The sequence below is a fragment of the Lissotriton helveticus genome, chromosome 7 (assembly GCF_964261635.1).
Source record: "Lissotriton helveticus chromosome 7, aLisHel1.1, whole genome shotgun sequence".
NCBI lineage: Eukaryota > Metazoa > Chordata > Amphibia > Caudata > Salamandridae > Lissotriton > Lissotriton helveticus.
The window spans coordinates 1043157898-1043170264 of NC_136068.1; the positions used below are offsets into that span (position 1 = coordinate 1043157898).

General features: G+C 45.5%; 1 protein-coding gene across 5 annotated transcripts in view; it reads left to right on the forward strand.

The window, feature by feature from the left end:
• The window catches only part of LOC144769674 (uncharacterized), a 202481-nt gene that overhangs the window by 87492 nt on the left and 102622 nt on the right, over nucleotides 1-12367 (forward strand). For all 5 annotated transcript variants that reach the window (XM_078653864.1, XM_078653866.1, XM_078653867.1 and 2 more), the window contains 2 exons: nucleotides 744-818; nucleotides 1398-1472. In XM_078653864.1, the coding sequence (XP_078509990.1) occupies nucleotides 744-818; nucleotides 1398-1472 (150 nt within the window). The remainder of the gene's footprint in view (nucleotides 1-743; nucleotides 819-1397; nucleotides 1473-12367) is intronic.

Consider the following 12367-nt stretch of genomic DNA (forward strand, 5'->3'; position numbering starts at 1 on the left):
GTGTTGAAGGCTGCCATGCTGAATGTTAGCCTGTTCTTGTACCACAGACATGTGAACTTTGATGTATGTTACCCTGTGCCTCTACCACAGATGAGAGCTCTTATGTAACGAATTTTAGCGTGCCCCTCTCATGTGGGCGCTCTACTGACTTCCCCCAGCTGTGGCACTAAAGAGACATTTGTAACTTTTTTAACATGCCACATAGTGCTTTATGGACGCTTCTCAGCACCGGGATTGGGCGTCAGCTCAGGAAGGATTAGTCCCTATTTCCTAATGCTGCTCACCTTCTAGGCCTGCAAAAGTAATAGTGGTGGACTGCATGGATCTAAAAGTATTATGACCTGCAGGAGGGTTATTGCCTACTTCCCTCTAAACATTAATATTAAGCTGTACATTCACTCATTCTCCCCTAACAGGCCCAAGTAATGGAAGTCCTGGGGGGGAACATGCAGTGGTCTGTAGCCCATGTCCTTCCACACATCACCAATACGCTCCAAATACGAGGCCATGTCCTCGGGTCAGGGCATTGGGGCTCCACTAGAACAACTGATCTCTCGTTAAACACCTCCCGCGTCCTGTGCTCTGTCTGAGTTCGGATCATCTACACTCACTCATTGCCATTACTAGCAATAAGCAGACTATCCACCACGTTTCCTTCTTAACCTCTCTGCCAGCCAGCAGTTTGAAATGTTATTCCATTTTTTTTCTTTCATAAATATTGTCATTTATTCTCTCTAAAACAGGAGTAACTGAAGTGGCACCAATTTCCCAGACGAAGGCAGATGAGACATCACATCACGGCAAAGTTGGACATAAGGGTTTGTAGCTCTCCTTCATAAAAGTGTGAGCTTTGATGCGATGAATGTCAGCCTGTCCCACACCACACACATGTGGGTTTTTTTCTACAACCCCTACAGCCTATCTTTCCTCTAGTATACTCAAACAGACCTACTGCACACACTCACTCATCCAACCTCTCACACTTTACATATTGCTGTGTGCCCTCCCTCAGGGTCCCTGCCATAGACAGACTGCACTGCTCTACACTCACTCATTCTCCCCTAACAACCCAAGTAATGGTAAACCTAGAGGGGAACGGGCAGAGGTCTGTGCCCCATATCCTTCCACACATCACCAATACACTCCAAACACAATGCCATGTCCTCGGGCCTAGACATTGGGGGTTCACTAGAACAACTGATCTCTTGTTAAAGCACCTCCTGGTCTTGTGCTCTGTCTCACACTTGGACTGTCTGTAGTCGCTCACCGTAGTTACTAACAATAAGCAGCCTAATCCACCAGGTTTCCCCCTTAACCTCTCTGCTAGCCAGAAGATTGAAATGTTATTCAATTTTTTTTCTTTTCATAAATATTGTCATTTATTCTCTCTAAAACAGTGATAACTGCAGTGGCACCAATTTCCCTTACGAAGGAAGATGAGACATCACATCAAAACAAAGTTGGACATAATGGTTCGTAACTCGCCAGCATTCAAGTTTGAACTCTGATTAAATGAATGTTAACCTGTCTCTCACCACAGAATTGAGAGCGAGCCTGTCCCTGTCCCACAAAGGTATAAGCTCTGATGTGATGAATGTTAACCGGTTCCTATCGCGCTGACATGTGAGCTCTGATGTGATGGATGTTAGCCTGCTGCAGACATATGAGGTATGATGTGATGAACGTTTGCTCTGATGTGATGAAAGTTAGTCCCTCCCTCTGTCATGGGAAACATCCTTTACAACGCAACTTTTACCACGCAGTGCCTTTACCACGCAACTTTTACAACGCAAACCATTACAACGCATTGCGCTGGGGGGTGCTCTAGGATAGGGAACCAAGTTTAATTTACTGTCCAACTCCTTCCCTAGTGTCCACGGGGACTGGAGTTGGAATAGTAAATTAAACTATTCACTATCCAGCGCCCCAAAGCACTATGCGTTGTAAAGGTATTCGTTGTAAATACCGCGTTGTAAAGGCATGCGTGGTAAAAGTATGCGTTGTAACGTCATACATCCTCTGTCATAGACACACGAGCTCTGATGTGATGAATGTCAGCCTGTCTCTATGCCACAGACATATGAGGTGTTATTTGCTGAATGGTAGTTCTTCTGTCTCCTACGACCCTACTTGAGCTTTGATGTGATGAAGCTAAGCCTGTCCTTCTCTTACAGTTGCATGTGTAAGCTGGAAAATTAATATTAGTGGGTCCCTCGCCTTTGGAAACATAAGAGCACTGATGTGAGAAACCTGAGTCTGTCAGTCTCCATTAAATGTGAATCTCGATGAGAAGAATGGGAGTCTGTTTTACAGAGATTGTGAGCGCTGATGTGAGGAATGTTAGCCTATTCCACTACCATAGACAGGTGACGTCTAATGTGACAAATATTTACCATTCCCTATGTCTCAGACACATAGGTCTGATGTGTAGAATGTTAGCCTGTCTCTCTATCACAGACAATGTAAGTGTAATGTGATGAACATTAACCTGCCCATCTATCACAGACATGTGATGAGATGTACTGAATTTTAACTTGTCCTTTTACCACAGATATGTGAGCTCTGACTGTATTATATTGTATAGTATAGCAACATTTATATAGCACTTATTACTCCTATGTGGGTTGGGAAAACGCTTGCTTACAATAGTAGCCCGCTACACCACGTAGGATATGTGGCTGAAAGGATGTTGTCTTTGTTTTGATCCTATGTGGGAAGTGTTTCCATGTCATGCGTGATGACCATCGAGGTGCGGTTATTGTGTTATGGGACGAAGTGCTTAGTGTGGTAGGTGAAGGAATACGAGTGACGGGCATGCCGTTTATAGTATCCAGTAAGCTAGAAGCTATGAGCAGGTCTGCAGGGATGTATGACGTTCCAACGCATGCTTTTACATCGCATGCCTTTACAACGCGGTTTTTACATTGCATACCATTACAACGCATAGTGCTTTTGGGTGTTGGATAGTGAATAGTTTAATTTACTATTCCAACTCCAGTCCCCGTGGACACTAGGGAAGGTTATTGGATAGTAAATTAACCTATTCCCTATCCTAGAGCGCCCCCAGCGCAATGCGTTGTAATAGTTTGCGTTGTAATGACCGCGTTGTAATGGTAGTGCGTTGTAAAAGTTTCGTTGTAAGTGATGTTTCCCGGTCTGCAGGCCCCTCATGGTATTTCTTACATTCATAGTTCATTGAGCTGGTTACTGCACTGGGTTGCCCATTCTGAGATATCCCGTTGGAACTTTATGGTCTTGGGCAGGCATAGGTTGGAGGGAGATGTGGATCAGAGTTCTGCTGGGTTGGACTTAGTTACTCCAGTATTGGAACTTTCATAGATTCACATGCCTGAATCATTCCCCGTCGTCGAGACGGGAGTCTCCGGTATATAAAAAGCAATGCTTAGTAGTATAGCAAACTGAAAAGAGGCCTAGGCCCATTTCCCTTTTGCAACCCATAGCCTTTGTTATGTAAAAAAGGCCCAAACTTTTCCCTGAACCAATCAGAGCTCCTCACCCTCTAGAACACTCCTGAGAGAACCTTCTGCCCCTCAGATTTTCTACCGCACGTTGTGCTAGGGAGTCTCCTTTGAGCTCTGCTCAAACTCTTCACTTTAACAGTATTTTGACTGAGATTTTAGGTCTCATCTTCTAATTTCTTCTTATTGGAATTCCTTATTCATCTACCATGTCTGAGAAGGAGAAAAAGGGATTAATTAGAGCTTGTTCCACCGGCTCTAAGAAGAGACTTTATACAGATGACCCTCACAAAGATTGCATATACTGCCTCTATCCAGACCATAAGGCAGAGGATTGTAAGGTATGTCGAACCTTTTCAAATAAAACCTTGAGGGATCGTGAGGGAAGGTTGCTGATTTGGCTCCAGAAAGTGAAAGCCAGGAAAGAAATCCTCTCAAGTGAGAGTGAGGAGGAGTCTGGATCGTCTAAGAGATCTCAAAAGAGAAGTAGATCCCCTCAGACACATATCTGTGGAAGAGACCTGAGAAGGCCTCAAAAAAGACCACCCCAGGGTCTTCAGGGCGCAGTCCCTCAAAATCCCCTTCAGGCAAAACTAAGGGGAAGAAGGGTTCTGCTTCTGAGGTAAAGCAAGAGAAGTCCACCTCAGAACCTCCAAAATCGCCTCATAGAGTCAAGATTACCATCAAGAGAACTTCCTCTACGTCTTCTGAAGAGAAAAGGAAGTGTTTCAGTGAAAAAGATATCATCGTCGACGACAAAACCATCGGCGGCGTCGACGAGAAAGGAAGTGGTAAAAGCTAGTGAAAAGGAAGCGTTGACGCTTTCACCGTCGACGGTGATATCGTCGACGGTTTCATCATCGACGAAGGCGTCGACGAATGTTGCTGTATCTACATCGTCGACGGCAGCATCGACGACGGCAGCGTCGATGACGGCAGCATCGACGAGGACGACGACGACGGCCGGAGCATCGACGAGGACAGCGAAAAGATTGGTACCCTGGTAAAAGCCTATAACACCAGAGGTTACATCGCCAAGCAAGGTGTCTCCATTGGTTCCATCTCACATGCTGGAAGAGGAAGATTCAGAGGACGAGGATGACGAGGGTCCTTATGGTTTTGCAAGTAGCCCTTCCCAATTACAAGTCAAGTACCAGGAGGTCGATTCTGAGGAGGAATATGGGGGGTTTTCAAGAGCATCCCCAAGAACAACACCAATATCGCCAACAGCAACGTGAGGATATGACAAGTGTACCATCCTCTTTGTTGAAAGACCTCCAGGGCATGTTGGAGGATTATAGAAGAAGATATCCAACGACTCCAGCCACTCATGAAGTACCAGAGGCTACTCCGCGTCCACGGTCTGTACCAGGGACGCCAGTGCGTAGGAGGGAGATTTTGCCGGAGCCTACTGCTAGGTCTCCACCACCAGCGTCACAACACGACACCACGGATGATGACCACGAGGATGGAGAGATTGCGGAACCGAGTGCAGAATGGAATGACTATCTCATCCCCTCACCTTCAACTCCTATGCCGAAGCCAGTAGATTCTCCACCAGAGGACATTGGTGGTTTTCATAGTTTAATGGAAAGAGCCACTAAGAGATTTGCACTCACCATGACTGAGGATAAAGCGGAATGCTTTTTATACGACTTCAAGGAATCGTATTGCAAATCTGTGCGATCCTTGCCTATCGTGAGTCATATTTGGGAGGAAGGTTTAAAAGTCATGGAGACGCCAGTTACGGTGACACCGGTTCTGGCCAGACTAGACAAAAAGTATAAGGCACCTATAGATGCTCCAGCTTGTCTTTTGGGTCATCCCAAGCCGGATTCGGTGATTACTCAGGCGGCACAGCAGAAGTCCAGAAACCAATCTGCTCCAATCACGACACCTCCGGACAGAGAGGGCAGAAGACTGGATAATGCAGGAAAACGTTTTTCCTTAATGTTGGCGCTGCTGGTTAAAGCCGCTAATGCCTTCGCTATCTTGGGAAGGTACGACAGTCAAATGTGGTGTGACCTGTCTCCATATATTAACCAGGTGCCGGAACCGGAGAAGCAGGAGGCCAGGAAGATTCTCCTGGAAGGTGAAAGGACTTTGGCTGAAGTCATAGACTGCGCTATGGATATAGCGACAACGGCATTTAGATCTTTGGGAGGAGCAGCAGTCCTGCGCAGGCAGGGATGGCTACGAGCAACGGCTTTTAGGCTGGAAGTTCAAAACAAGATTCTAGACCTCCCATTCAATGGAGAAGATCTATTTGGGAAGCATATTGATGATACTCTGCAGAGTATCAAGAAGGATACCGATACTGCCAAGGCTTTAGGAACACTGCAGTACAGAAAAGCCCCTTTTCGTGGCTCCAGAGGTACAGGGCAGTCCTCGTATAGAGGAGGATATCAACAAGGGAGATTTTCCTCTTATTCTGCCTCATCGCAGCCCTACCGCCACCAGTACAATCAGCGTCAATCAGGAGGTTATACGAAATCAGCTCCACGAGGGTGGCATCAGGGAAGGACAACACCCGACGGCAATGACAACCTCCATCTTCCGGCTATGTCAACATTCCAGAGATCAAAAGCTCCCCTGGGTGGAAAGATTGCGCACCATCTTCAAAATTGGCGAAAAATAAGGATGGACCAATGGGTCCTCAAAATTGTTCAATTCGGCCACACCCTGGAATTTCTTCAAATGCCCCCTTGTACGCCACCGATGCATCAGAAAGCCAACCATCTGCATCAACTTCAGCAGGAGATTCGGACAATGGTCCGAAAGAGAGCAATAGAACCGGTACCGAATGCCCAAGAAAACAAGGGGTTTTACTCCCGTTTTTTTCTTGTCAAGAAAAACAAGCTCCAATGGCGTCCCATTCTAGATCTCAGATCCTTAAACACCTATCTCAAAAAGCAATCTTTCAGGATGGTGTCTCTACAGCACATCCTTCCGTTATTGAACCCAGGAGATCATACGACTACATTAGACCTACAAGACGTGTATTTCCACGTGCCGATCCATCCCGCACACAGACAGTACCTTCAGATCTTAGTAGCCGGAAGACATTACCAATTCAAGGTACTGCCATTCGTGCTAGAGTCAGCGCCGAGAGTGTTCACAAAATGCCTGGCTCCAGTGGTGGCTGTGTTAAGGAAACAAAACATCAAATATTTCCTTACCTCGACGACTGGTTAGTCAAAGCACCATCGAAAGCACAAGCCAGAGCGTCAACACAGGTCTGCATAGATTTGTTCGCCAAACTGGGTTTAACTCTTCACGAAGGAAAGTCAAACCTCCAGCCAACAAGAGTGATCACATTTCTGGGGGCAATACCAGACACGGACTGCAACAAGGCATTTCCCTCCGAAGAAAGGCAACTGAAGATTGTGTCCCTCTTCCAAGACTTTGTAAAAAGAAAGTATTTTCAGTCCGTAGGTACAAATCCTTGCTGGGCATGATGTCATCTTGCATTCTCCTGGTGCCTCACTGCAGATTAAGGACAGATCGATCTTCAGTGGCGTCAAGTAGAGGGATCCTTCGACGACACAATACGAGTGACACCAGTGATGGTACAGGCAGCGGCATGGTGGACACAAAAAGAAAATGTTTCTCAGGGTCTGACTTTTCTTTCAAGAGCGGCTCCATTAGTGGTGACGACAGATGCATCCCTAGAAGGATGGGGAGCTTTCCTTCAGGACCTTCAAGTCAGCGGTCGTTGGAAGTTACATGAGCAGCGATTGCACATAAATCTGCTGGAACTCAGGGCGATCCGCTTGGCATTGCAAGCCTTCCTACCACGAATACGAAGTTCACCGGTGTTGGTAAGAACAGACAACACTACGGCGATGCACTATTTAAACAAGCAGGGGGGAACAAAATCTCTCTCCTATCTCAGGAGGCCCAGGAGATATGGGAATGGGCTCTTCAACAAGGAATATCAATGTCAGCGGAACACCTCCCGGGAGATCAAAACATCAAGGTGGATACTCTCAGCAGGCTCAAATCGTCCGGCCACGAATGGGAGCTCGACCAGGGGACCCTGGACAGCATCTTTCAAAGGTGGAGAACACCAATAGTGGACCTCTTCGCCACAACAGAGAACAGGAAATGCCGTTACTTCGCAAGCTGGCTTCTCCATAAGGGATCTTGGGGGAATGCGTTTTCCATGGCATGATCCGGCGTCTTTGCCTATGGTTTTCCTCCAATTTCTCTTCTCCCCCGTGTACTGGTGAAGATCAAGAAAGAGCCGTGCAGGCTGATCCTAATAGCCCCGTGGTGGCCCAGACAACACTGGCTCACGGAACTCCTGCTGCTGTCGGAGGACCGTCCAGTTCCTCTGCGACCAATTTGATCGCTTCTGACAATGTCCAGGGGTCAGGTGCTCCATCCGAACCCGAAATCCTTGCGATTAGCAGCCTTTCTCCTGAACACTGTGAGTTTAGTCATCTAAACATCTCACACGAATGTAGGAGAATCCTGTCCAAAGCTAGAGCAGACAGTACCAACAAAACCTACAGGATGAAATGGAAGAGGTTTTGTCTGTAGTGTAAGAGACATAACATTCACCCTCTTACTGCTGCACCTCATCAAATTATACCTTACATTCTGCTGTTAGCAAAGTCAGGATTGGCACACGCTTCCATCAAGGTGCAGTTGGCTGCGTTATCCCGCTACAGGAGGTCTTCATCAGGGCCGTCCTTATGGTCATCAAGGATCATCAAACAGTTTATGAAGGGATTATTCAGGGTCTTTCCTCCAGTAAAGCCTCCACCACCACTATGGAATCTCAATATAGTACTGTCACAGTTGATGAAACCACCGTTTGAGCCGATAGACAGAGCGGACCTGAAGTTCTTGTCCTGGAAAGTGGCTCTTCTCATTGCACTAACTTCAGCGAGGAGAGTAGGTGAACTGCAAGCGCTCACAATTCAGGAGCCTTTCCTACAGTTTCAGGAAAATAGAATGATTCTTAGGACTAATCCAAAATTCATTCCTAAGGTGCCAACTGATTTTCATCTGAATGAGCCGTTGGTGTTAAAGAGTTTCTTTCCTCATCCGTCAACAGCAGCGGAAAGAGTGTTACACTCACTAGACGTTCAAAGATGTATGAAGTTCTACTTAAAAGAAACTGAGAGCTTTCGCAAATCTTCTCAGCTCTTCGTCGCTTTCAGCGCACCCAGGAAAGGTTTCCCTTTATCTAAAAGGGGAATTGCCAGATGAATTTCCAGTGCAATTGTCTACTGTCATCAAGCTAATGGAAAGCCTCTAACTGCACAAGTTTGTGCTCATTCCACGAGGGCAGTGGCCACATCCACTGCACTGTTTGGAGGAGTGCCAATCCAGGATATCTGCAGAGCAGCGACCTGGGCATCTACACACACCTTCACCAGGCACTACTGCTTGGAGGCAGCCGCAGAGTCAGATGCGGCGGTGGGAGAGGCGGTACTGCGGAATATCATCCAGTAACGGTGAGCCTTCTTTCCATCCCTCCATCCGTAATTTCTCTTGTTTTACAAAGTCACATTATATATATATATATATATATATATATATATATATATATATATATATATATATATATGTATGATATTATGCTTGATTTTCAAGTTGTATTACGTGATTATTAAATGTGTCAGAGAAATGTGCTTTGTAATCTCACTGCTCGCTATTCTGATTCAGGCATGTGAATCTAGGAAAGTTCCAATACTGGAGTAAGAAAACAAGTTACTTACTTGTAACTTTAGTTCTCCAGTATTGGAAGCTTTCATAGATTCACATACACCCACCCTCCTCCCCTGAGAGGCTCACCTTGGGTTTAGCACAACAAGTGTTCTTGATGCACAAGTGCGCGAAAATCTGCGGGGCAGAAGGTTCTCTCAGGAGTGTTCTAGAGGGTGGGGAGCTCTGATTGGTTCAGGGAAAAGTTTGGGCCTTTTTTACATGACAAAGGCTATGGGTTGCAAAAGGGAAATGGGCCTAGGCCTCTTTTCAGTTTGCTATACTACTAAGCACTGCTTTTTTATATACTGGAGACTCCCGTCTCGACGACGGGGAATGAGTCAGGCATGTGAATCTATGAAAGCTTTCAATACTGGAGAACTAAAGTTACAGGTAAGTAACTTGTTTTCTTACTAACATCCCACATCTGATTGTCAGCAGTCATAGTATGTAGCTAGCTGGGACCCACAGTGGGGGACTAAATTAAAGTCCTTTATTGGCCAGTGGCATGTGGCAGATATTTTTTTGTTTTTAAAGGTCTGCTTTATTATGTTTGCAACAGAAAAACAACTGTGAACAAATTCAACAGCTTACATTACCAGCAATCAAAAGTCGGATTAACCACCACTCCATAATGGTTTATATTCTCCAGGCTTCTGGCTCCACTTTATAATCCCCATAATTGTCCCCACACAACTGGTGCTAGTGCCTCAGTGTAGGCCTCTCCCCCAGGCACAATGTGGCGGTGGGTATCCCCAGACTCCAACCTGTTTGCCTCATCATTCTCCAAGTTCTTCCACAGACCCCATATTTTGGTAACTTTCATATCATCCCCAAAACTCTTCCACAAGCCTCATATATTGGTAAATGCTTTTGGGCAAGCCCTCGCTTAATATAACTGTTCTTCTGCTCGCATGCACCAGTCCATATTGGCCTCCTGGCTTTGCACCATCTGGGCAATTTCCCTCCCTCATTGCTGAATAATATCACACCTAGCCAGCATTATTTCCACATTACAAAAGAAGAACAATTATCTGTCCAAAGTTGTTCTCCCCAGATTCCAAACATGGCGACCTGAATGGGGGACAATTTGATCTAGAGGCCGTCTGGGGTTCCGAGGCATTCTGAGCTGCACCCCTGTCCAGAACCTACAAACCGTACCATGTGCAGGTGTGTACCCCTCTGCCTACAACCTCTCAGGCATTGTTCAGTGGTGGTTCTGCCCATTGCGTATAGTCTAGTCTAGTATAATAAGCTCTGTGAAAGAGTTTCAGTTGCACCAAACGGAATGCAGCTAGGAGAGCCACCTCCCCGCGGTACCTGTAAACCGCACCCCATTCATTATCGTCTTCTAGTTTACTTAGGTCCACCTCACATTTCTCGCTCAACGCAGTCAGTGGGGTAGACTGGTATCAAGTACTGTTGTATATATGACTGATATTGCGGGGCAGTGTAGTGGGTCCACCGGGCTCTCATTGGCTATATCACAAGTAGGGCCTTTGCAGCCCCTCAAAATGTGCCTGATTTATAAGTACTGCATACAATGACTCCCTGTCAGTTCGCATTGTGTCTGTAGGTCTGCAAAGGCGATCATCTTGATGTCACTCCAAACATCCCCCAGCTTGTAGATGCCCAACATGTCCAAATTTCTGAATCCCTCAACCCCAATAGGGGTGTATGTGCTGCCACATCCCATAATTACATCTCTGGTGTCAGTTCACCCTGTCAACTTATCTTCTTAACCCCCCCATTTCCATCAACGTCAGAGACAGAAGCTTGACTAATTTCCCCTCCACTATATCTGCCTAATCTAACCTCCTGAGTCCATAGTACTCTGATGTGCCATCAGTGAGGGCTCCCTCTGTTCTGCAAATGATCAATTCATTGACCACTACCAATTGGGTTACCAAGTAAAATAGGCGTAGGTACGGGAGAGCAATGTCCCCCTTCAATGAGCATTCCTAGTTAATGTTGACAGCGCTATTCCACAGTAGAAGTCTGATTTTGGCCTTCACCATACCAAACAAGCACTGGTAAATGCATTAGGATTCTATGTGATTAATAATAAGCTGTTTTTGTTGTAAGTTATAGCTTGCTGAATAGTTGTGCAATATAAGTTACAGAAAGTCAGTTAAAGTTTTATGACTTGTTTATGTACAAAAAGGCATAGTATTGTGCAGTTACTAGTGGTATTGTGCGGGTAAGTAATAGCAACATTTTGAAAAATGAAATGGAAGAGAGAAATAATAGAATTAATTGATGTAATAGCAATATTAGGTATTTAGAGGAGTTCTGAGAATTTTTGGACCCGGTGCCACTGCACCACCTGCACTTGTGACTGCCTGTTTAGTAGTAACATACAGCAATATTGGGTGCTTACTGGAGTTATGACAACTTTTGACCCCGGTGCCACTGCACCTGCTGCACCATTTACATCAAGCCCCTTTCAATTGAAAGGTAACTGCAATGGTGACTGCCTGTTTAGTAGTAAAATATAGCAATAATATGTGTTTAGAGGAGTGCTGACAACTTTTCAGACCAGGCCACTGCACCTGCTGCACCATTTAAAACATGACCCTGTTGTCTGCAAGGTAACTGCACTTGTGGCTGCCTGTTAAGTTTAACATTTTAGCAATAATCTGGGTTTAGTGGGGTCCCTAGAGCTGTTGGCCCCGGTGCCACTGCACCTTCTGCACCATTCAAATCAAGTCCCTTTTGAACTGCAAGGTAACTGCAATTGCGACTGTCTGTTTTGTAGTCGAATATAGCAATATTATGTGTTTAGTGGAGGTCTGGCACTTTTTGGGTCCCATGCTATTGCACCTGCTGCACCTTTCAAATCATGACCCTGTTGTCTACAGGTAACCACACTTATGGCTGCCTGTTTAGTAGTAAAATATAGCATAGCTCTTGTATATTAATTTTATTTTTAATGCACAATGTTTATTACGACATTCAGAATTTGATCATAATGACCAAATAGATTAAGTTGAAAAAAATCAATCCGATAATGCCCACAAAGTGCAAAGAAAGGTAGTAATTGCAAAAAACACAGTTGATGGACAGAATGTAGAACAATGTCATACATTCACCCCAGTACAAGGATCTGGGCCTAAATCCATCGTTTTTTTGCACTCCACACCACCCTGGGTTAGACACTGGCTATATGC